At 39.4% G+C, this 25,912-nt stretch overlaps 1 protein-coding gene and 1 pseudogene across 2 annotated transcripts in view; one reads left to right on the forward strand and one right to left on the reverse strand.

The window, feature by feature from the left end:
• Positions 1-25,912, forward strand: part of NOTCH2 (notch receptor 2) — a 166,271-nt gene that overhangs the window by 78,675 nt on the left and 61,684 nt on the right. For both annotated transcript variants that reach the window (XM_025872548.2, XM_073896049.1), the window contains exon 5: positions 6,748-6,870. In XM_025872548.2, the coding sequence (XP_025728333.1) occupies positions 6,748-6,870 (123 nt within the window). The remainder of the gene's footprint in view (positions 1-6,747; positions 6,871-25,912) is intronic.
• Positions 18,284-18,640, reverse strand: LOC141373387 (ubiquitin-conjugating enzyme E2 D3 pseudogene; annotated as a pseudogene).

A 25,912-nucleotide genomic window follows, 5' to 3' on the forward strand; every position in this document is an offset into this window, starting at 1 on the left:
TCTGGCAGCCGCCACTTTATTCTCTATATTTAAGAGTCTGTTTTGTTTTTGAGGTTCCACATATAAGTGAAATGATATGGTATTTATTTGTCTTTCTCTGTCTGACTGATTTCACTTTGCATATAGTACCCTCTAGGTCCGTCCATGTTGTCACTGATGGCAAGATCTCATTCCTTTTTATGGCTGAGTAATGTGAGCCTAGTATTTGAGTTTTACTGTAAGTCTCACAGAGAGGGGATTACAACTGCAAAAATGACTCCTCTTCCACAACAGAGAAGGAAGTGTTTCTCCCCAGAGGGAATAAGAAAGGAATATATTCAAGAGGGAACTAATAGAATCAAACCAAGGAACCATATGTCATCTTCTCCTTGGATGATCAACTGTTAATGATCCAGATCCTTCGTGGGCTACCATTAAATAAGTCTTTTGCAGAAGCCCTGAGGAGGGACACTCAGCCAGAATAATTTTAACATAAGAGCAACATAGAAAATAAATTACTGGATCATTGATTCCCAGTATTTTTGGGTTTGGGCCAATTAATGGGGAAAGAATGAGTTGGGCTGGTTTTGTGTTTGTGGATATTTTAAAAAGTAGCACAGGTAATCAGAGAACAATGGATTGTTTGAATCTGTTGGCTGTGCCTTGTGAGTTCACAGTTGGATTGGCCAGTCCTTGATGTACTTTACTCTTCTCTCTCTCCTATACGTCTCTATATCTCTGTGATTTTTAAAAAATTTCACAAAAAGCTGTCTGATCCGTCCTCTCCAAACAACGGAGGTTTATTCTTTGTGAACCACCTCTGTACTTTACAGGCTGATTATATGTGATATCCCTATATCATGAAAATAAAGTGTAAGCCCATTTTGTGGCTTTTGTGTCTGAGCTTAAAAACTGTTAGAAATAATTCCTTCTTGCATTCTCATATGCAGGGGCATGTAACTTTCTCTTGGGTATTATACTAACCACACTTCGGCAGGTTTCTCTGGAGCAGATGCAGAAATGATCATATCACTTTTCAGAGTACATTATTTTAGTTCCAGTTTTAGTTGATGTTCCTGGAAGTCTTTCCTATTCTCTTATGCTCAGTAGTTTGGACCATGCTATCTCCTTAGCTTTTATTGCCTTCCCCTGCCCACCTTGCCTTTTTATATAGAAATTATTCTTTTTTATTTTTTTAAAGATTTTATTTAATAGAGAGAGAGACACAGCGAGAGAGGGAACACAAGCAGGGGGAGTGGGAGAGGGAGAAGCAGGCTTCCTGCCGAGCAGAGAGCCCAATGTGGGGCTCGATCCCAGGACCCTGGGATCATGACCTGAGCCAAAGGCAATTGCTTAACCAACTTAGCCTCCCAGGTGCCTGAAATTATTCTTTTTTTTAAAAAAGATTTTATTTATTTATTTAGAGAGAGAGCATGAGTGGGGGAGGAGCAAAGGGAGAGAAAGAGAATCTCCAGCAGACTCCACGCTGAGCACAGAGCCCAACATGGGGCTCCATCCCACAACCCTGAGATCATGACCTGAACCAAAATCAAGAGTTAGACGCTCAACTGACTGAGCCACCCAGGAGCCCCTAGAGCTTATTCTTTATCATGTGTCAAAGGCACCTATTTCACTGAAATGCCTTCTATGTTCCCAATCCCCATGGGGATTGGAGACCTCCCTAAGGTCTTTTGGTAATTTGTATACCTCTAGCACAGCACTTATCAAACTGATGGTTTATTTGTTCATCTTTCCCAGTAGACACTCTCGTTTTAACTCTTCCTCCCAGTACCCAACTTAGTGCATGGCACAAAATTGACACCCAGTGAATATTTGACAAATGAATGCATTGAATGTGACAGAAAACAGAATTAATGTATTCCATAACTTAAAAATACATATACCAAATTTCTTTCTTTTGATTCACCTTATTCATTTCTTTGACTTTTTCAGTGATGAATTTAGAAGGGTAGAGATCATTAGGGAGATATCAAGAGAGGTGTGTTAGGAGCAGTAGCCTGTGTGGGTGGTAGGGCTTGGGGCTACATGGGCCAGTCATGAGGGCCAGCGAGCTCATCTGGGCCCATTTGGAAATGGGAAGATGTGTGCCAAGAAAACCAGCAGGACAGATATGGGACCAGTTTGCTTTTGTGTCAGATTTCTTCTTGGGGGGTTGGGGAAGAAAGTAGACTTGTAGCTCTTTTTTGCCTTTGGCCAGTTTCAGATATTCCTGGTTTTTTCCTCACTCTTTCATCCCTGCAGACTAAAGCTCTTCCGGAGGACTTTTAGCCTGGTTTGAGAGAATCCTAGTTATGTCATCTCATCTTCCTCTTTCTGCTCTCTTCTTTGTGTCTCTCCACGAGCCTTTCCACCCTCACACATCCCAGCATGTGAAAATGGAAAGATATGGATGCTTTCTTGAGAGATGCTCTTCTCTGTGTGGGATGACAAGTTCAAAAGATTCTTTTCTGCTCCCCACCCTCACTGTCATCATTTATCAGTTACGTGGGCCATGGTTTTATAACAGCACAGTCTTAAAATGTTCTTTCTAAGTTTAATTTCTCTCCTTTTGGCCTTTTAAGGATGTGAGTTGGCTTTAAGCAGTAGACTCCTTTTAGTACGGTCATGTGAGCCTCTTTGTAAATCTGCTACATCCATTCCACCCACAGGTCTGGAGACTTGTCTGTTTCCCTTTCCCCTAGAACCTTAAAATACATTTTTATGAAGTGATTGCACTGTAACTTATTCATATAAGCCTTACCACCACCTCCCCTCCTTGGGTGGACTTTCTTACAAGAATTTGCTAGCTATTTCCTAAAAGAGGTCTGTATCTCTATTTTTAAAGCATAAATCCTGTCTTAACTCTGGAGGAGAACTGATTTGGCTTGAGTTTTCTCAGACTTGGGAACTTTTAACCTTAGGTTAGTTTTTCAGATTTTTGCAAGGGAACTCTGGGGTCCCAGACAGCATACTGATTGAAACTGGTTCAGTACTGACTCCTGCCTACTAGCCATGTAAACTTGGATAAGTCAGCCATATGGCCCTCAACTTCTTCATCTGTAACATAAAAGGATCAGAGTAGATAATCTCTAAGGGCTGTTTTGATTCTATTCATATATAATTATTAGCTAATATGTATGGATCACTTGTCATGCATCAGGGACTGTTTTAAGTGCATTCCCCCCTAATATAATAGCTTTATTGAAATATAATTTGCATACCATATAATTTGCTCTTTAAAGTGTACAATTCAGTGGTTTTCAGTGTATTCACAGGTACGTGTAATCATCACCACAACCAATTTTAGAACATTTTTATCACTCCAGAAGGAACCCTATACCATCATCAGTCACATTGCCTTGGTCCCTAATTCTCCCCCACCACCAGGCAACTACTAATCTACTTTCTGTCCCTATGGATTTGCCTGCTCTGGTCATTTCATATAAATGGAAACATATGTGGTAATTTGTGATTGGCTTCTTTCACCTAATGTTTTCGAAGTTCATTCATGTTATAGGAGGTATCAGTGCTTCCTTCCTTTTGTGGCTGAATAATATTCCATTGTAGATTTACCACATTTTTTCCCTACTTTTTAAAAAATGAAGTATAATTAACATACAATGTTATATTAGTTTCAGATGTAAAACATTGATTCAGCAATCCTATACATTACTCAGTGCTCACCACATTTTATTTATCCATTCATCAGTTAATTGACATTTGGGCTGCTTCTGCTTTTTTGGCTATTATGAATAATGCCACTGTGAACATTCTTATACAACTTTTTGTGTGGACATATATTTTCATTTCTCTTGGGTCTATATTTAAGAGGGGAATTTCTGGGTGATATGGTAACTCTGTTTAACCTTTTCAGGAACTGCCAGACTGTTCCAAAGTGGCTGTACTATTTTACATTTCAACCAGCAGTATATGAGGGTTCCAATTTCTCCACATCCTCCCAACACTTATTATTGTCTGTTTTTTTGATTACATGGCCATCCTAGTTTGTGTGAGGTGACATCTCATTGTGGTTTTGATGGGCATTTCCGTGTGATAGCTAATGATGTTGAGCATCTTTTCATGTGCTTATGGCCATTTGTATATCATCTGGAGAAGTGTCTGTTCAAGTCCTTTACCCATTCTATAATGGGCTATTTGCCTTTTTATTATTATATTATTTATACTGTATTTTTATTATTGCTGTAAGAGTTCTTTATATATCCTGGATACAAGTCTCTTATCAGATAAATGATTTACGTGGGCCATGGTTTTATATTTTCTTTCATCCTGTGGGCTGTCTTTTCACTTTCTTGATGTTATCTTTTGAAGCCCAAATGTTTTTAATTTCGATGAAGTCCAAACTTTCTAATTTTTCTTTTGTTGCTTGTGTTTTTGTTCATATTTATGAAAGCTTTGCCTAGCCCAAGTCACAGAGATTCACTCCTATCTTTTCTTACAAGAGTCTTATAATTTTAACTCTTAGTTTTTAAGTTAATTTTTGTTATGGTATGGGAAAGAGGTCCAATTTATTCTTTTGCCTGTAGATGTTCAATTGTCCCAGCACCATTTACTGAATTAAGTGCTCTGTGTATCTAACTAATTTATTCTTTATAGTAGCCCTTTGTGGTAGACCCTGTTAATTCCCCCCAGAGAGGAAAGAAAGTTCCAGTATCTTGCCCCTGTTCACTTACCTATTGCATGGGAAGGTTAAAAGTTGAACTGAGGCCCCAGAGGCCATGTTTTAATCATGAATTAACCCTTAGCAACTTACCTTCTCACCTACTTACCTTTGACAGGGAAGAACTATCTTGAAAATAGTCAATCAGTCATAAAAAGAAAACATTTTATTTCTTATAGTTGTGGTTATGCTGAAATGCTTCTGCTTTCTTAATCTGTCTGTGGTTGATGAATTCAGTTAGTTGTAGCATTGACTGATATAAATTTAGGGTCACAGTTTCAATTCCTAATAGTTTGGCTACCAGGGCTTTATCACCTCCCTGACACTGTAGTCAACCATATTAGTCTTAGTCACCAGAGAGATCAAGTTACCAGTTCCAGAATACCACTAGACCACACAGGTTCCAGCAGTGGTGAGCCAGCAGCCCTATTTCCCTCCCACACTCTAAAACTCTATCTTTAACATTTCTAAGGAATGTTTCCATTAAGAGCACTAGAGTAGGAGCAAAGACCTCAGTTTTTGTTCAGACACTGCTACTTGGTGGATCTGTAGATTTGCTCTTTATCTTAATTATGGGTGGGCTTAAACCAGAATTTTCTGAGTCAGTTCATTTGTAAGACTTTCATACAATTAAACAGATATATGAGTAATATGATAAATTTTTAAAAATCTGAGTCTATAAAAATTTTCACAATCTTTCTCAAGCTTACTTAATGATTCATCTGCTTGAATGGACTGAATACCAAATGCCCAGAGAAATAGAATTCTCCTTAGTCAAGCTTTCATTTATCCCCATCTTCTGTGAAGTGATTTCCTTTGGTGTCAGTAATTTTTTTTTACCACTTGGTTTATACCCATTTACATGACTGCCACTTTATTCAGAGAAACCAGCCATGTTGCAGTGTAACAAAGCAGCTGTAGAATATCACAGTGGCTTGTGGTAGGAATGAATAAAGCAAGGTGTGATTGCTGTCTCTCCCACTCGCCAGACTGTAAATACCCCAAAAGCAGGGACATTCTATCTTTTTTACTCACAGTTACTCCCCCAGTGCCTAGTACAAGACCTGATAAGTGTTTTGAGTGAGAGAAGAAGAACCTTAGGGACATTTTGAAGAGACCAAATACTTAGTCATACTATATTTCAAATAGGAGAATGATCAGTTGAAAATTCAGTTTTAAAGCTGGTAGTCTTCTATTTTAATAGCTAAGGGATTTGGTAGCCAAGGAGAAAGGAAAAAGCTCAGTATATAAATTACAGAGAAACACACTCTGGGCAGTTAGGGTGAAGTTTGGTGTGTTGGTTTCATTTTTCATAAAAGGGAAAATCAAGAGGAAGGAAGTAATGCCATAAATGTGGAGAGAAGGATGAAGAACTTGAAGGGTTGGTAAGTTTAATTAATAATAGTGCCACCCCATTTTCAGATAGCTTTTTATGTTTATAATGTACTTTACTCATGATATGGCACTAGAAAGGCAGGTTTGGCAGGTGGAATCCACTTCATATTACAGATGAGGAAGCTAATTCAGAGTTTGTAATTTACCATGTGTTGAATAGCTTATAGGTAGTGAGGTTGGAACTTGACCCATATCTTTAGACGGTGAGCTCAATATTTTTCTTTTATTTCCTGCCCCGACCTAGTTTTCCCAAGCAAACATCCTAAGAAGCAAGTCAATTAATTTAAATTTAATTAGGTGATCTTTTATCTGTTCTTCCCATTAATCTAGCACAGAGCTGGGGAAAATCTAATATCCCCCCCCCCACCTTTTTTAAGAACCAATGAATAGTTATCTAAGTAGACATTTATCTTCACTGGGATTTTATTTCATAAAAACACTTTGAAATACTTGTGAGGTAACTGTGAAGGCATGTCATTGGCATCATGAGTCACTTTAACTGTCTAGCTTCTCTTGAGGCAAGAGAAGACAGAAGATTGGGCAATTTTTTGTATGGTGAGTCCTGGGTTAACCAGCTGCTAGCTCCTGAAATGAAATAATGAAGTAGGTCTGTTCTGATGACGATGTTCTGTAGAAGAGCTGATGACTTACTTCTGCATGAGAATTCATTATTTTCTCTGTTCTTCTCTATCCAGGTTTTGAAGGGGTCACCTGTGAGCGGAATATCGATGACTGCCCTAACCACAAGTGTCAGAATGGAGGGGTTTGTGTGGATGGGGTTAACACTTACAACTGCCGCTGCCCCCCTCAGTGGACAGGTATGCACACTGTGGTAAATTAGTCAGAATGGGGCATGGAAGGCTGTTACTGAAGTGGACACCTTTTACAAGGGTCTCTGTGCTACATCATTGGGTATAGTTCTAACCCCATATGTTCTCCTATGCTCATTTAAAGAAAAATATTTTCATAGGTATTTACAGGGCCACTGCTCTGAACTCAGTACCTCAGCACCATGCTAAGGTGCTATGGCAGATATGAGAGAAAAGCATTACTGACAGACTCTGAGGTCTGGGAAAGCAGCACATTGCCTAGGATATAGCAGATACTTAATACATATTTGAGAGGAAAAGAACATAGTTAGCCCTGAAAATATAAATGTTCTCACCACACTTACAAAAAAATAGGTACTATGTGAAATAATTGATGTGTTCACTAATCTTATTGTGGTAATCATTTTGCTACCCACACTATAAACATATATCAAATCATCACATTGTATACTTTATTTTTTTACATTGTATGCTTTAAACTTATACAATGTTATATGTCAAAAATATCTCAGTAAAGCTAGGGAAAAAAAAGAAACTGCAACTTGTTAAGTTTTGGTATAGTATCAAAGAATAATCATAATTATATGAAAGGCTATTAAAATACTCTTCTTTCTTCCAACTAAAAAGTGAAAATATAAGTTATATACACTACAAGTGTTCAGAGCTTATTCATGGACAGAAATCTATCTCATCTTATTGCCATGTCCTATAATTATGCAAAGGGTTGGGCAGGTACCCTTGATATTATTTTTATGACATCCATCTATGTTTCTATTTTTTCCTTTTTTGTATCCCTTTTTGCACACAGGACAAGAATAGATTTTTCAGCCTCAGACATTAGTCTTGCTTAATTTTACAACCTCTTGAAGTGTCTGATGTTGTCTTAGGCAGATTTTCCACTTATTTTTGAAAGTTAAGTGATTTTATGCAGACATTTGGTTCTAATTTCTGTTTATATCTATTTATCTAACTGAAAGTGGAAACAATTAAGAACTGATTAAGTGACTAAGAAGTAAGCCTTTTTGAGAGAACTTGATGATTTAATGTGGAAATCCAAGAATAAGTTAATGTTATAAGGAAGAAACTTCAGGGGCGCCTGGGTGGCTCAGTCGGTTAAGTGGCTGCCTTGGCTCAGGTCATGATCTCAGGGTCCTGGGATTGAGCCCTCCATCGGGCTCGCTGCCCAACGGGCAGCCTGCTTCTCCCTTTCCACTGCTTATGCTCTTGCATGCGTACTCTCTCTCTCAAATAAATAAATAAATAAAATCTTAAAAAAAAATAAGGAAGAAACTTCAGCGCCAGTGAGGAATTTTGCCCAGCAAAGAAGTCTTGATGTTGGATTGCTGCCATTACTACCTGGTATTCTTTAGAATCTCCAAATTACTTTCCCTTATCTATAGGAGCTAATTGTTTAGAGTACTCTTTAGACCTGTACACTATGAACAGAAAAAGATTAAAAGGGTTTAAAACTTTAGTAATATGATTTCCTGGAAGGGCACACATTTCTGATTTTAATCTCCAAGCTGTCCTTTTTTATACTTTTCCACTGGGCTTCCCTAGAATTTCTTCTTGGTATCTTGATCCTAGGACTTCACTCCCAACACTCTGCACTTTGTGTCATATTATCTCTTCTCTTTAGCTTTTGCTGTTTCTCTGGTAGATTTTTTTTCAGAGGCCATTTTTCTTTTCAACTCAAAAAAATTACTGTGAAGTTCATTACATGACAGTAATAACTGGAAAGATTTAAATTTTTCTCTTTTTAATGATCCTTACAGTGGTATAGGACAGGATGAGGTGCTTGTTAGGAACTTGACCCCATTCTAATCTCTCCTTTGTTGTACATGGTACTAAGGCTTCTGATGCCAATGAAGATTAAATGATACTGTGATTTCACTGCTGAGTTTTCTTTGCTGCTATACTCTGTTTTCTGCCTTGATATTAATTAGGAAGGTGCATTCTTGGGGAAGCTCTCCCAGGGAAATGATATTTTATCAAAATTTCTTACCCCAGGATGTTTAATAAGTACCTCTTTTTATGAAAGTCCTTATAACATGTTTCTTTCTCCATGTGTTTTTGTATTTTCTAGAAAGGATGGCAGATTTCTGAATAAGTTCAGTGTGACAATATTTATTTCTTTCGATTTGCTGTCATTTAAAGTGACTCTCAAGGGCACCTGGGTGGCTCAGTCAGTTAAGCGACTACCTTCGCTTGGGTCATGATCTCAGGGTCCTGGGATCAAGCCCTGCATCGGGCTCCCTGCTCAGCGGGAAGTCTGCTTCTCCCTCTCCCACTCCCCCTGCTTGTGTTCCCTCTCTCGCTGTGTCTCTCTCTGTCAAATAAATAAGTAAAATCTTCAAAAAAAAAAAAAATAAAGTGACTCTCAGTCTTTGGTTTCCCACCACAGGTTTCCTTCCTCTTTTTCACTCATGCCGATTCTTTGATTTCCAGTGGCAGCCTTGTTTTTTGCTATCCCCATCACTAACAGGATCACGTCTGAGGTCCTTCCTCTGCTATATGAATTCCTTCCTAGTCTCAACCCTGTTTGCTTATCCAGTCTTCTCATGTATCCAACAGCAGTAAGAACTGCTTCCAGTTCTCCTGTATCTACTGAATCCTGTGTCTTCACTCACAACATTCCTCTTCCACAGACTGCCCCTCTCTCCTCCTCTCCCTGTTGTCCTCACCAGTTTTGCCTGCCTGGCTCAGGTCGAATGGCTGCCTCCTTCAGGGAACTTTCCGTGACCTCTCTGCAGGCTGAGCTAGGTATTCTCCTCTGGCTCCCTTACTACACTGTACATTCCTCAGTGGTGATGCTTGCCATGGTGATATTGGCAGTATTATATGGTTGAGGTGAGGGAAATAAGGAGCTATAGGATGACTGAACTGTCACTGGTGATACCAGTACTGCAGCTCTCTACACACCTTTGTTCTCAGTAGCACACAACCAAACTGTTCACCATCCCAGCCCTCACCTCATTCTGAGAAGAACAGATTAAAAATTGGGAGTCGTAGGGTTCCTATTTCTATTGATATCAGAGCTATAAATTCAGATTAGTATTTTCTGCTTTATGCAAATTAAAGAAATGAATGGGGTTAGGGGCTGGGAGTTAACTAATGTTTGTTAGTAACCAAATACTGTGCTAATTACAATGTTTTGTTTTGTATAATCTTTGTGATAACTATATTAAGGGTAGAGTTTATTAAATATCCTTTTTACAGATGATGATGGATATGCAGAAGGGTTAAACAGTTTACTCAAGGCACATAGTGGTTGGGTTAGGGTTTGAATCTAGCCTTGTTGAACCCCAAGTTTCTGCTCAAATCTGTGGTCTTTTTCTATACAAATTGACTCTGTGGATTGTCCTTTTTTATTTTTTAAGAATTTTAAATCTTGGGCGCCTGGGTGACTCAGTTGGTTAAGTGACTGCCTTCGGCTCAGATCATGATCCTGGGGTCCTGGGATCGAGTCCCACATCGGGCTCCCTGCTGAGCAGGGAGCCTGCTTCTTCCTCTCCCTCTGCCTAACATTCCCCCTGCTTGTGCTCTCTCTCTTTCTCTCTCTCTCTGTCAAATAAATAAATAAATAATCATAAAATAAAATAAAAGAATTTTGAATCTTTTTAATAGTGTGCAATTTATAATTTTATTATTCTAGGATGTGATTTATTCTTTATTTTTTTTCCATTTTAGAAATTTTCCTGGTTACTTTGAAATTAGAAGTCAATATTGAATGAATATTTTATATTCAGTCTGGAGATTTTTTTCACTATACCCAAGAGCCTTATTGCAACTTTGTTTAGACTTCCCTCTACAATTCGCAGCTATAGAGTTGAAGCATGAACTGTTTGGTCTGGCTTTTGACACAATAGAAAAAGTTGGAGTTAGTCTACTAGGAGAGGAAGTGAAGTTGCCAGGTATCTGAAAAAGAATGGTTGGGATTATATAGCTGAAGAAAGTAGATATCAATTTGAAATAAAGGAGATTTGTGAATTTGCCATGTTTTTTTTTAATTAAGTTTTTAATTCCAGTATAGTTAACATATAGCATTAAATATTTATAAGTTTTTAATGAGAGGAGCCTGATAGGCACTATGTTGTTTTATAAATACATATGCAGAGAAGTTTTGGTCTTTAGTAGCAAGTTCTGGGCTTCGAGATGACCAGAAATTTTTTCCGAGTCTTTTCATGGTTTGATTTGGGATAAATGAGTCAGCTTCCTTTTCTTCAGAAGACTTTATTTGCTATCCATGGAACTAATATCTCTTAGTTACTTTATTGAGGTATTGGGAGAATAAATGGTGCAGTAAAAAACCAGTTGAGCCTTTCATTTATCATGTAAATTAAATTACATTTAATTTTAATTATAAATTACACTTTCAAACATAAATTGCAGTTACCATGTAAAACATTCCCGATCCACACTGTTTGATATAGTAGTCACTAGCCATATTTTGCTATTGAGTATCTGAAGTGTGACAGGTCAAACTGAGATGTGCCACAGCTACAAAATACCTGATTTTGAAGACTTAGTATGAAAAGCAAAAGCAAAATGTCTCACTAATAATGTTTTAAATATTGGTTTAGATACTAAAATGATAGTGTTTTGGGTATATTGAGTGAAATAAAATGATATTAAAGTCATTGATGCCATCAGTTTTTTTCTTTTGTTTAAGTGCTACCAGAAAATTTTAAATTAAATCTGTATATCTCATGATATTTTTATTGGACAGCACTACCTTAGGTATGAAGATATTCTAAAGGTATTAGCACTGCTGCTGCTATGCAGGAGTATCCTCTCTGATCCAGGGTTGTAGCAGGATAGATGTGCAGCTGTTTGTACAAGGGGCCTTGGGTTTGTCTGACTAGAAGAAAGCAGGTCCCCTTGTTCTGGTGTGATTTCCACATCAGTTACGGACAGAACTGTGTTCTGATCTAGTTTTTTCACGAGATGTGGCCATCTAGAACAGTATTCAAAAGCTACCACTCTTCTGGATGAACTAAAGCCTAGGTAGAAGCAAGAAATTGGTGTTGGGAGTTGGGCAAATGGTTTACTTTTTTATAGGAATTTTGTTATAGAGATGTCTGAGTAGTTGGATGTTCCTTTAGGAAATGGAAATAAACCTAAGGATCTGATGAAGCCTGAGCACAAAGGTCTTTACTATTACTGTTTTTGGCCCCAAGCCATCTTATGAGAGAAGTTCTGCTCTGGCAGATAGCCACTTAAGAAAAAAAAAAGTTATAAAAGGCTCCCAAATTAATTAAAGCAGTGTAGATTAATGTTTTGTCTACATAGATTGTTATTTGAATTTTCTTTTTAAAGGTTCATTTCCTTCAGAATTAAAGTTGCCTCTAAACTCAACTCACAAATTCCTCTCTGGCAGCTTTTGGTTTGGGTTCACTCCTAGGGCAGACGTGATTTATTTTCCTGTGCTTGTTATTAACCCAGAAATGCAATTTTAGCTTGGGCTTGGAATAGTGCTTTGGGACACTAAGCAGAAGTGAACAGTGGAAGTTAGGTGGACATGAGTCAAATAAAACCAACCACATTTTCTCTCAGCTCTCCTTTTATAACTGATGAGCCCAAAGAGTTGGTTAAGGTTCCCTTTACTGTCAGTTGCTCCAATTTCAGTAAAATTTTTTTGGCATGAATCAGCAAGTACATACTGCCAGAGGTGGTGCATTAGCTCCTGTGTCTGGGAATGGAGTCTTTTCATGGCAGTATTTTGATTTTGAACATTTCAGTCTAGCCTCTAGTTGGTGACAAGCTGTTCTCTAGGATGAGGCTTTTGTTACAATCACTTTTCTGTCTTTTAAATACTATAGGAAAGGAGGCTTTTGGTTGAGAGTGGACACTATGTATATCTGGGGCTGCAAAAGTATTCTCATTTGTATTCTGCATGGGGGAATGGGAAAATGCATCTCCCATTTCAGTCTCTCTGCTGTGAACTTGATTGTGAGGACTTGATATAAAAGCCTGTTTTCTGGAATTCTGCTTCACCCAGTTTAAGTTTGCTATCACTTGGGCAGACTGCCAGAGTGCTAACCTAAAACACCCTCATCCTAAAGGTCTCAGAGTTGATGAGTGGTCATGTTGGTGTGAACAGGGGTGGGTGGTTAGGATAGCCCCCCCACAAAATATAGGAGGTGAGACTGAGGCATCTTTTGTGCTCTTGTGGTCCATGACTCAATGTCTGACTTTGGCTGTATTTCAGGCAAAATCTAGTTTCATTCCATAGCTTTTCAAGCCCCTGTAGAATTGTTGTAAGGTAGCTTCAATGACATATTTACTGAATAACTCACTATTATATCCAATATACTATGCTGGATGCTATAAGAGACACAAAGAAGAAATAAATCAGTTATCTTTTTTTAATTTAATTTAATTTTTTTAAAAGATTTTTTATTTATTCATTTGTCGGAGAGAGAGAGCACAAGCAGAGGGAGAAGCAGGCTCCCTGCTGAGCAAGGAGCCCGATGCGGGACTCGATCCCAGGACCCCGGGATCATGACCTGAGCCGAAGGCAGACGCTTAACCAACTGAGCCACCCAGGCGTCCCTTAAATTTTATTTTATTATGTTATGTTAGTCACCATACAATACATCATTAGTTTTTAATGTAGTGATCCACGCTTCATTGTTTTCATATAACACCCAGTGTTCCATGCAGTACGTGCCCTCTTTAATACCCATCACAGGGCTAACTCATCCCCCCACCCTCTCCCCTCTAGAACCCTCAGTGTGTTTCTCACAGTCCATAGTCTCTCCTGGTTCGTCTCCCCCTCCGATTTCCCCCCTTCATTTTTCCCTTCCTTCTCCTAATGTCCTCCATGCTGTTCCTTATGTTCCACAAATAAGTGAAACCATATGATAATTGACTTTCTCTGCTTGACTTATTTCACTTAGCATAACCTCCTCCAGTCCCATCCATGTTGCTGTAAAAGTTGGGTATTCATCCTTTCTGATGGCTGAGTAATATTCCATTGTATATATGGACCACATCTTCTTTATCCATTCATCTGTTGAAGGGCATCTCGGCTCTTTCCACAGTTTGGCTATTGCAGACATTGCTGCTATGAACACTGGGGTGCATATGGCCCTTCTTTTCACTACATCTGTGTCTTTGGGGTAAATACCCAGGAGTGCAATTGCTGGGTCATAGGGTAGCTCTATTTTTAATTTTTTGAGGTACCTCCACACTGTTTTCCAAAGTGGCTGTATCAATTTGCATTCCCACCAACAGTGTAAGAGGGTTCCCCTTTCTCCACAACCTCTCCAACATTTGTTGTTTCTTGCCTTGTCAATTTTTGCCATTCTAACTGGTGTGAGGTGGTATCTCAATGTGATTTTGATTTGAATTTCCCTGATGGCTAATGATGATGAACATTTTTTCATGTGTCTGTTAGCCATTTGTATGTCTTCTTTTGAGAAGTGTCTGTTCATGTCTTCTGCCTATTTTTTGACTTAATTATATGTTTTTTGGGTGTTGAGTTTGAGAAGTTCTTTATAGATCTTGGCTACCAGCCCTTTATCTGTAGTGTCATTTGCAAATATCTTCTCCCAGTCTGTGGGTTGCCTCTTTGTTTTGTTGACTGTTTCCTTTGCTGTTCTTATCTTTTAAGGATGGTCAAATTCACTAGGAAAAAAGAAGGAAGTCTACATATAACCACAGTAGGAGGTAGAAACTATAAATGAATATGAGTTTGAAAGAAGACATGGTTAGAAATTGGGGGCCATCTAAGTACTTGGTTGGATGAAGGGGGAAATAGAGCAGAGTTTGCTTCTGTTTTGAATCTGTGTAATGAGAGAATATGGGTTCTATTGACAGAGATAGAGAAATGGGCTAGAGATGCTGGTGAGTTTGAGGTGAGTTTTCCAAGAGAAAAGCACTTAACAGTAAGACCCAGGAGGTCAGATTAGAAGTAGGGGCTCTAGACTCAGATTTTGAGGCTTGTTTTTGGTTGCCCTGGGAATGTATCAGGTCTGTAAGGGAAAGTGCGTAGTGAGAGTTTGGACCTAAATTGTTGAGAAGTGTCCATACTTCAGAAAATGGAAGAGGAAAGGGATCCAAAGAAGGAAGGTGAGAGAAAAGGATGTATGTGAGTTGGGAAGCTCTGCTGTGACAGCATCCCTGAGCCAGGGGCTGCATTTTAAGACTGTGACCTTGCCTAAACTCTTCATGTCTCTCTGGTCCCATCTGTGCTCTTTTACCACTGTACCTGGTTTATATGCCTACCTCACCTGGGAGGCTCTCGGCCTCTGGAGGATCGGGGTGGTGTGACTGATTTTGGCATTCTTGAGACCAATATTAACAAATAGTAGTTATTGAATGGATGATAAACAAAAGACTGAAATAAGAATGATAACTGCAAAGAGTTAATCAAAATTTTTGAGGTCATTGGAAATCTTTTTTTTTTTTTTTTAAGATTTTATTTATTTATTTGACAGAGAGAGACACAGCGAGAGAGGGAACACAAGCAGGGGGGAGAGGGAGAGGGAGAAGCAGGCTTCCCACAGAACAGTCCAATGCGGGGCTCGATCCCAGGACTCTGGGATCATGACCTGAGCCGAAGGCAGACGCTTAATGACTGAGCCACCCAGGCGCCCCGGAAATCTTCTAAAATGTAGTTTCAATATCAAGGAGAGAAGAATGCCAAATTGCAAAGGGTTAAATTAGAAAAAAAGTGGGTGTTGAGGAAGGAGGAAGGGGAGGAGTGGGTATAGATCACTTATTCAAGATTTTGTACAGCTAAAAGAGGGAGAAATGCAGGGCAGTAGCTACAGGGGACAGAAACTTCATGTGACTGAACTAGACTGAGTTAGTTAGGGCAGCTAGAAGAGGGTTGGTTAATGAACTGGGTTATTTAGGAGGGCTTGACTCTTTACAAGTGTTAGTGGGGGATAATTAGGTGAAATGTTTGTTGGGAATGGGGAAAGAGGGATATGGGAAGTTATAGTCAGAGTTGAAGTATCAAATTTGAGATCTTGTGGTTGGAACAATGAGTGTCTCATAATGAGATCCAAAATGTGAGTGTGCTTGTGATATGGAGCGGATGTGGAAGCTGTTGAGCTGAGAAAAGTAAAGAACTCTTGGCCTGGATGACCTTATTAGTCCTCAGCCCAGATATTAATTTCATGGGAGATGGGAAAGGAAAGAGTGAAAAGATCCTAAGTCATGTGTTTAAGTCTTTCAAGGAGGTGGAAATTGGTCCATGAGGACAACAGATAGAGGTGAGATGATTTAAATTATAGTATTTAGTATTTAGTGTTTTTTTTTAAAGGTATACATGTTTAGAAAAATTTGGATTTGAATCCATCTCTATTTTTTAGTGTCAAAAGTGAAACTGCATATACCAATTGCTTCTTCTTTAAGACGAGGAATAAGCATACTTTGGGTTCTCTTATATCTTCTTTTCACTCTCCAGATTTTGTTTATATGATCTGGGATTTAAAAATTCATACCATAGTATTGCTATAAGAATTTTAAAATTTTATGCATTTTCTTTTAAAAATATTTTTGATATTTACATTGCTTTATAATTCAATTTATAATATTTTGGACTTTATTCTATATGTAACTTGTTTTGTGTTAACTACTAGTACATTTATGTCACAGCCTTTTCACTCTGGATTCTTTATTTTGATTTATTTTTTCAGTCAGATGAGTACATCTTGGAGTAATTTTTTTTTTCCCGGAAAAGTTACATGTTGGTATATCTTTAGAGCTCTCAGATATTTGAAAAATATCTTTTGATTTAGTTGCCTTCATACACAAATGGCATCTTGTCTAGATATTGAATTCTTGAGTCACAGTCAATCTTACCAAGTTCCTAGACATTGTTCTTTTGTGTCTTGTGAGCATTATGGGGAAGTCCGATATCAGACAAGTAAGGCTCTCTCCCCTCTCCCTTCTCTTCCCTTTCTTTAAAGTAAAATCTTTAACCAGTATTGGTATAGGTATATCCCTATTATTTTTTTTCCTAGCACTTTTGAGCCCTTTGGATCTGCAGGCTTAGATCTATTCTCATCTCAGAAAAGATTATTCTTTTCATTTTTTTTTCATTTGTTTTTGTGTCTTCAGGAACATCTATAAAGGTCTTCATTCTTTCCCATAGCTGAGATCTTGTCTCTTGATATTTTAATTTCCTCTGCATTTTATGAGAGCTTCTTAAGCTTTTCCTTTATAACACTGACTTATTTTTCTTCATTGTCAATTCTCTCCTTTGTGGCTTCTGATTATGATTTTTATTTGAATTGCATTTTTTATATTCTTATCATATTTACTCATTGCATCTAGGTCCTCTGTAATTCTGCTTTGTTCTCAGCCTGTCCTTCATCAGAGTCTGACATCTTGTATTATTTTTCATTTCTTTTTAAAACCTACATTTTCTACATTTCTTGAGAATACAGAGCCAATTCTTTCTATTCTGGGAGGGAACTTTTTTCACAGGTATGCTCTTCATCTACATCTTAAGGGGTACCTTCCCCATCTTTCATATTGCAGAATGTTTTAATAGGTCCCGTGTTTGTTTGTTTATTTGTTTTCCATTTTACTCATTCTGCTCATAGTAACTGCTTGCCTGTAAATACTGTCAGTTGATTCTTTTTGGAGCGCTGCAGTGAGGTGAGGGGCCACAGTGAGGTGAGGGGCTCTTTATGTAAACTGGTTTAACAGCCCAGCAACCCAAGAAGGCGGCGAGAGAACCAGAGTGTGGGCCTCCTAGCAGGGGGACTGAAGCTTGGCACTGTTTTCTTCTTCTTGTGTGGAGAAGCCTTTGTGCCAGGGGTCAGCTTTCTGAACATCCAGCATTGGCACAGCATCCATTGCTCTCCATACAGTGGCTGAGTCTGGATGCTCTTTGGTGCTGCTGCATCCGGAATTTGCCCCAGATGCACCGCAGACTCTCTCGTTGCTATAGCGGCCACAGGCACCCTGGGACTCCTCAGGGCTTTAAATTGCTATTGACCTGGAGGGGTGAGGTGGAGTTCAGCCCATCCTCCTCACAGCAGCAAGTGGGCTTTCTGAGACACAAATGGGATCGTGTTCTTTCTTTGCTTAAAATGCTTCAGTGGGTCCTCCTTGTCTTTGGATAGAGTTCCAACGCTCTGTATATAACTCCCTCTCCTGCCATATCTCCCCTGATCCGTGCCTTAGAAGTGAACCACACTGATTTTTTTTCATTGACTCAAATGAGGCATGCTTTCTCTTCTATTCAAACTGATACACATACACTTACTTCTGCCTGAAATACTCCCCACTCTTCCTTCTTCCTGTACACGTTTCCACACATATACACACTCACATACAACCCAGTTAACATGTAAAGTCATTTTCTCTCTCTCTGTTAATGGTAATTTAAAGTTTATTCAGCTATACTGCAAGTTATTCTGACTTTAAGGTAGCATCACATGGCATACTTCTGAGTTTATTCTCAAGATATTCTGTTGTACTTATCTCTGTTTTATAGATCTATAAAGTCTCTGGCACTAGGAGGTCATCTGGGTTTGGATCACATAGCAGTGAACAAATGGATAAGAGAACTTTAGAAATAGTTAAAGCAGGAGACCACTGTGATCTTCAAATGCCGAGACAAATGCTGCCATTACTGTTAATATTTGGATGATAAATTCTTGTTATAAATGCAACCTTAGGTGGTTTGAAGGGGTAAGTTTGTTGGAAAATAAAATGTAAAAAAAAAAATTACACTGCCTTGACATGGGCTCTCATTAGGTCTCATAATTGTGGCTTGCCAAAGAAACATACCATCCCCAACTGGACCTGCAGAATATAGTTCTCTGCTCTCCTACTTTATGCTCCCAAGGCAACCTGTATCCATTAGAACACTTATCACTCTCTGTTACAATTGTGTGGTTGTAAAACCCCTATTTACAGGGTAGAAGCCACAGCTGTTTTCTTTACCATTATAATTTCAGTGTATATAGGTCAGTGCCTGGCACATGGTATGTACATATTTGTTGAATGAATGAATGAATGAATGAGAACATTAAAATTTTCAGTTGTTGCTGGCCCAACCTCATCCTTTGAAATTCAGGGGTGTTACGGGTTCTGTCAGAGTCTTTTCCCTACTCCCTGAAATACGTTAGTATCTTTCTTCAGTGTAGACCAGGTCTGTACTACATCTATGAAACTGGGCTAATTGTATGAGAAGATTACATTTGACAACAATATAAGCACTTACCACAGGGTCTGGTACCTAGAATTTGCTTAATAAATATATTTTTACTATTTGAAGTTAGTAGCAGCATTAGGGAATAAAGAAAACATTGATTCTTTGCCTACTTACCTTCATGCAAATGGAGGCAATTAGAAGAGGAGGAGAGGACTCTACTGAAGAGGGCTAACTAGGGTGTAGTCTTTTGGGAAGTCTTTTTGGGAAATCTTAGGTTTCATTCAAAGAGGGAAGGTACCCGCCATAGTGTAGAATTACCCTTGAGACATAGTTAGAGTCAAAAGGCAAGGTGAATTGGGTGTGGCATAAATGGGATGGAGTTCAGCGAGTAAGGAAGGGGATAGAATGAGAAGTTTGGGTATTGACTGGTGGATGTCAATAAGGGGAAAATGGAAACTTTGGGAATATGAATAGAATAGAGACACCCTAAAGGTGTGAGGAAGAGGAGTTGAAAGATGATTATTATTTTGGGGTTAGAATGACCTAAGTAAGAGGAGACAGGTACGGATAAACTTTTGTTTAACAAATATTTTTGAATACTTCTCAAGAAATGTTATTAGCTGGGCACCATGTTAAGTGCTGGGGATTCACCGATGAAGTAAATAGCTACCACCCATTTCTTTTCTTTTCTTTTCTTTTTTTTTAAGATTTTATTTATTTGACAGAGAGACAGTGAGAGAGGGAACACAAGCAGGGGGAATGGGAGAGGGAGAAGCAGGCCTCCCGTGGAGCAGGGAGCCAGATGCGGGGCTCGATCCCAGGACCCTGGGATCATGACCTGAGCTGAAGGCAGACGCTTAATGACTGAGCCACCCAGGCGCCGCTAGCTACCACCCATTTCTTCATGGAATTTACAGTCTGGTGAGGAATACAGACATACATCATATACTCATCTGTAAAATTTTGGACTGTAATAAATGCCTTCAGGAAAAGTAGAGGCTATTGGGACAGCATATTAACAGGCAGAATTAATTGGGTTGGGGGTAGGCCTATAATGTCTCTTTGAGAAGGTGACATTTCAGCTGTGGTTAGTGAGTAAGAATTAGTTAGGGAAGGGTGGAGATAAGAGTGTTCCAAACACAAGGAACAGCATGTGCAAAGACCCTGAATTGGGGGGGAAATGTTATGATCATTTTGAGAAATGAAAAAAGCCGGAGTGGCTAGAACTAGTAGTGCTTCCAAAGGAAAGACTAGAGAGATTGACAGAAAACATGGATAGGATTTAGAATTTCATCCTAAGTATAATGAAGTTATCAAACCCTTTGTCATCAAAAGGTTTGACCAGGCAAATGGCACAATCCACTGTATATATTGAGATCATTCTGGTGATTCTTTAGGAAATATATTGGTCAGGATACAGGGAAACCAGGCTTTTGAAGAGTCATAGAAAAGCTGATGGTGTCTAGGATTGGGGGGGCACATTCATTGAGATTCTTGCATTTATCCATACGTTTATCCCCTACTCCTGCATCGTCCTCTTAGCCACTCGCATGCCCGCCAGTCCTTTTATACACGTTTGTGTGCTTGCATATTAGTTGCCCACATTTCCTCGTCAGGCAGATCCTGTGGACTCCAGTGTTCATACAGACCGTTTCGAACAGTCTAGACCCAGGAGGAGCAGGATAGTCAAGCTTGTGCTCTGTTCTTTCGCGTCAGCAGCGGAATAGAACATCTGTGTGTAGGGAAGGCGTGGTGGGCAGGGCTTATAACAGTGCTCTGCTATAATATGGAGAGATGGAACTCCACACTCAGGAGCTTGGGTGACTGCTGGCTGGAAGGAGATACTGGAGCCTGAATTCTCCTGATTTAACCATAGAAGAGGAGGTAGCAGGGTCAGGGCAAGGGCCAGCCAGGCTCATTTTTTATATGTTCCTCATGTGCCGATTGTTGTTGCAATGAGAGTTGACCCTTAACAGGGCCATTGATGTGATAAAAGTTTTTCCCACACACTTCACAGTTGAGAGATGACTAGGAAGGGTAAGGGCTTTGTCCTAAAGTGCTAAGGCTCAGTGATCATTTCTTTGCTTTGCTTTTTTTTTCCCCTCCTCTCACTTCCCAGTTACTTGTAACTCCAAGTCAGATTGATGGTTTGTTTGTGGTACCTTGAGAGAGCCATAATGAGCTGTTTGTATCCCAGTGTGTTTCAACTCATAAATGATGTCTGTTTAGTGGTCCACGGCTCACTGGGCTAGAGCTTGTTGCTAATGAAGCCTAGGTCATGGTTTCCATTTCAGTACAGTTCTCTTGGGTTCACTCTGTTATATTTACTGCCAGAGGCTATGCCCGTAATCTTATGCATTCACCCTTTGGTTTTTTAAGACCATAGGATGAGGCAGTAAGAAAAGATCAACATGAAAGTGACCTACTCCTGCGAAACTAATACAGCATACTCATTTTTCCGACGGTGGGTTATTAGTGTTGTCTTCACTAGTAGCACTACTGAGCATCTTGCTCTTCCCCTGTTTTTCAACCTGCTCTGTCTCTCAACAGCCAGGTCAGAGTCCCCTTCCTTATTTAGAAGACTAACTTGATCTGCTATGACCTCACACCCTCAACATCCTTTTCAGCACTTAACGATTTCCATTTTTGTCTATTTCTAACATTCTTCCAGCTAGCTGTGCAAATGTGGACAAGTCACTGCACCTCTCTGGTCCCAGTTTCCTCATCTGTAAAATGAGCATGTTAGATTAAATCTAAGGTCTACAGTCTATGTAACCACTGATGCCAACTACCTAGTAAAGTGTCTGATATGTAAACTGAGGTCAATGGCAGACATGCCTCCTATCCTCAAGAAGCTTGTAGTCTAATAGGGGCAGGGACTATACATAATAAATAAGTAAATATAAAAATATAAAAATAGATAAACATAAAAGTACAACTTTTGATGTTGGCAGGATGGATTGAATGGAATAGATACAATGGGGAGAAAATTGGGGAGATGTGAATTTGAAGATCTAGTTAAGTTATAGGAGAAGTCAAAGGATGAGAAGTTACTAGCCATATAAATAAGAAGGGGAAGAATATTTGAGGCAGAGACAGTAGGATATGCAGAGGTTCTGAGGTAAGTAAGAACTTCATGTTTAAGGAACCAACAGTAAGCCACTGTGTCTGGAGGAAAATATATGAAGATATGGATTTGAGGTGTATTTAAGAGGCAGAAGTGATCAGCCAGAAAATTATCAGGAGCTGTGGGTGCCTCCAGGTATTTAAGGTATCAACCAAGGACTTGGTAGTGTGACACTTCATACCAAATTAGCCCAGGCTCATGGTGGCATTAGAGAAAGTAGTTGCCAAAAACAAGTTATTTCTTTTCTCCTTTGCTGATAGGAAATGGGAAGGGCCTACTAGCCCACTGCCTTAGTCTCAACATTAAATGGCATAGCCTGCAATCTCTAACAGGTGGAAATTACTAAGAGGGATAATTGATGCCCTTAAAAACTTGCCTAACTGAGCTTTGTGCAACATATTTTGGGAATTGACCAGCAAAGTTTGTGTGTTGACACAGATGATATCCATGCTAAGACTTGTTTGGGTGGAAAATTTAGTAGCTTGGTAGGGCATGGATAGAACACAGCTCTTCCTTTTTACCAGACATGTTTATATGCTAGGTAGCTCATAACTTCGTTCTTTTTCCTTCTCTCCCTACCAACAGAGAGCCATTTGCTTTTAGTCCCTCCTATATTCTACTGGCAGACTAATCTTCAAATGCAGTTTTTATCATGTCTTCCCCCATCCGTGAGCCTGTGATAACTCCCTTGTACTTGTTGTATCACGTTCAGAATTCATACTAGAATTCAAAGCCTTAAATGATCTCCCACCTCTTCTCCTTTTAAGCCCCAGCCAGAGAATATCCTTCAGTCATTTTGATGTCTTCAAGACCTAGCCCTACCACCCTCAATGAGCCTTCTCCCTCCAGCCCAGATTTATGCTTTCTTGTCGTGGAGTGGTGGGAACAGCCCATTGATCTAAGACAATGCACCCAACCCCTCCAGATGATCACCATAAACTCTATTTCAATATTTAGTGATCTTCTGCCTTTATTCATTTGTACCAAGGGTGTTCTTTAATTGTTGCATACTTCTTTGCTTTCTCAGTGTGCTTTCAGACCCTGGGAGCAGGAACCTAGTCTGCAGATCTTGTTGATCAAGACCAAGGCTTGGAAACTTAATGCTGCAGTGAGAAGGGCAGTAGATTTGGAGTCAGACTGATCTGGGTTTGAATGGCATTGATCTCACTAGTTTATGACCTTGGGAGGGCTACTTTACCTTTCCAACCCTTATGCTTCTTATTCTTAGGCTTCTGCATTGATTTCCTTTTGTGCCAAGAAGTGGTGGCATGAAGCAAGTGCAGTATCTTAGCAGACATTCCACTGGGAACTTTGGAGCGAACACTTGTAGTGGCCACCCAGGTTACCATTTTCCTCATTCTGGTTGATAGAATTGGAATGAAGAGAAAAAAAATTCTGGCAGAAATGAGCCTGGGAAGGAATATTTTTCTGGAGAAATGTGCCTGAATCTTAGAGAAAAATGATCCATTTTGTAGAAAATAACTTATGAGCCAGTGTACTTTTGGCTCTCTAGATTTGATTTCTCTAACAAACAGTATCTAACAGATACACAGATGTCAGGTGTTCTAATCTTCAACAACAATTTTCATTCAAAAAATAGTGAACTGTACCTACAGGTACATTTGATTTTTGGATAGTAATTTTGAGTCCTAAGTTTTTCCAGTAATCTGATCATGTGAGTAATGATTTTAATCCTCCCCTTCTTCATCCTCTCTACTTCCTTAGGCCTTCATGGATTTCGGAAACTGAGGCACACAAAGATGGTTTTGTTATCAGACTCACATCTCAAGTCTTTGTTAAGAGTTTTATTTTTTTTTTTAATTTTTAAGATGTTATTTACTTCTTTATCAGAGAGAGAGAGTGCACACAAGCAGGGGAAGCAGAAGGCAGAGGGAGAAGCAGGCTCCCTGCTAATCAAGGAGTCCGATACGGGACTCGATCCCAGGACCCTGGGATCATGACCTGAGCCAAAGGCAGACGCTTAACTGACTGAGCCACCCAAGTGTCCCTTTATTAAGAGTTTTAGAGGCAGGCAGCTCTGGTTTAAATCCCACTTCTGCACTTCCTGCCTCATGCTAGGCAAGTGGTTTTACCTCTCTGAGCCTGTTTCCTCAACTATAAATGAGATAAATTTTGTGACAGCTCAAGCACAATGCCTGGTTCATAGCAGGCAAGCAATGGCTCTTGGTTTCCTTTCCCAGGAGTGCCAAATTTCCATTCCAAGCATTGTTTTATTTACCTAGTCTGTCTTACTACAATATTTAAGTGTCTGGATATTATATTGCATAAGGAATATATATGAGATATTTTTAAACACAGTGTCTTATAATCAAGAACCAGTCAAAAAGAAAAATAACATCCATATTCCTCATATTCAGAAAGTAAGTTTTGTCTGAGGGTAGCATAGATAGATATTTGAGTTAGCCTAAGGATAAGAGACAAGGCTCTCCGTAATTTCCAGGTTATAGCCACTCTTCACCTACTTCTTAGTCATGTTTTCATTTCTAAATCTCACCTATATCCTAATTACACATCTGTCTTTACTCTGAGGTAGCATTTCTGCCAGTATAGTAAGGGAGCAAAGCTTTCTGTAATAAATGACATCACCTGCCCTGGGGAAAATGATTGCCAATGTGTGTACTCACACTCACTCACTCATTCAGTCTGTATTAGTTAATACTGTGGGTTGCAGTTGACAGATTCCCATCTGAAATTAGGGATACCTGTTGGAAGGGCCATCTCTCCTTAGGAGAAGTTGGGCTTCAGGAATAGCTGGAAGCAATAACTTGAATCCCACCATGATTCTGGTTTTTTCTTCTGTGCACTTCTGATTTCACCCTTATCGCTTTGTCTGTCACCAGCCACTTTATCTTTTTGGTCCAGATGTCAAAGAATCCCTAGTCCAAAAGTTTAGAAAAGGGACACAGTGCTATAGCTTGTATCAGATGCCCATTCTGGGTCAGTCAGCTAGAGTAGGAGGGCATGATCATGTAAAGACATGGTGGCTCCATCAAGAATTATGTGTAAAAAAATAATAATATGGTTGAAGTGGGGTGAGGAGAAGCACACAGGAGGGTGGTGAGCACAGAGTTCCAGAGATGTCCACACACCCATCCTGCCATCCTGGGCAGTGGGATCTTAGGTTAAGAACACAAAAAAATATTCCTGAACTGAGGTTGCTTGTAGTCAAGTGATGGGAGATGGATGTGTAATCAAATAAGTACAATAGATTGATTCTCGTTTTGTATAATGGATGTATGTGTAGATAGGGGTAAGAATAGATGGTCAGTTAGGTTAGATCAGGCACAGCTAACCTCTGTTACCAGTGATGGCTACACAGCTGAGTACATTGAAGCCCTTCTGAAAAAACTGGAGCCCCTTGATTTATTGTTCGGTGTTCTGGGGACTAGGGATAGCCTTGGCATTTTCTGAGTATAAACATGTGCTTTTTCATTAAGAGGCCTCTTCACCGGAATGCCTTTCTGAATGATTCACTGAGTTATTTAGCAAAGAGAATTAAAGGACACCTTGAGGTTTTATGAGTTTTAGCCACTTGTCCTGTTGTGTTTTAGAGAATTCAGATGATCTGAATATGAGTTCCCTTTGGTAGCTCTTTAAACTGACGATTCATCAACTTGTTTTATAACTTGGGTGGTCTGGCACTAAACTGCTTGTTAATCACAGATGCCTTGCTTATAAGTTGAAGACATACTTTTGTTCTTTGTGACGGGGCCTGAGAGCCTTTGCCATACCCCCCCATCCTTTGCTATTGTAGT

The sequence above is a fragment of the Callorhinus ursinus genome, unplaced genomic scaffold (assembly GCF_003265705.2).
Source record: "Callorhinus ursinus isolate GAN/ISIS: 27379988/994484 unplaced genomic scaffold, GSC_fseal_2.0 scaffold9, whole genome shotgun sequence".
NCBI classification, from domain to species: Eukaryota; Metazoa; Chordata; class Mammalia; order Carnivora; family Otariidae; genus Callorhinus; species Callorhinus ursinus.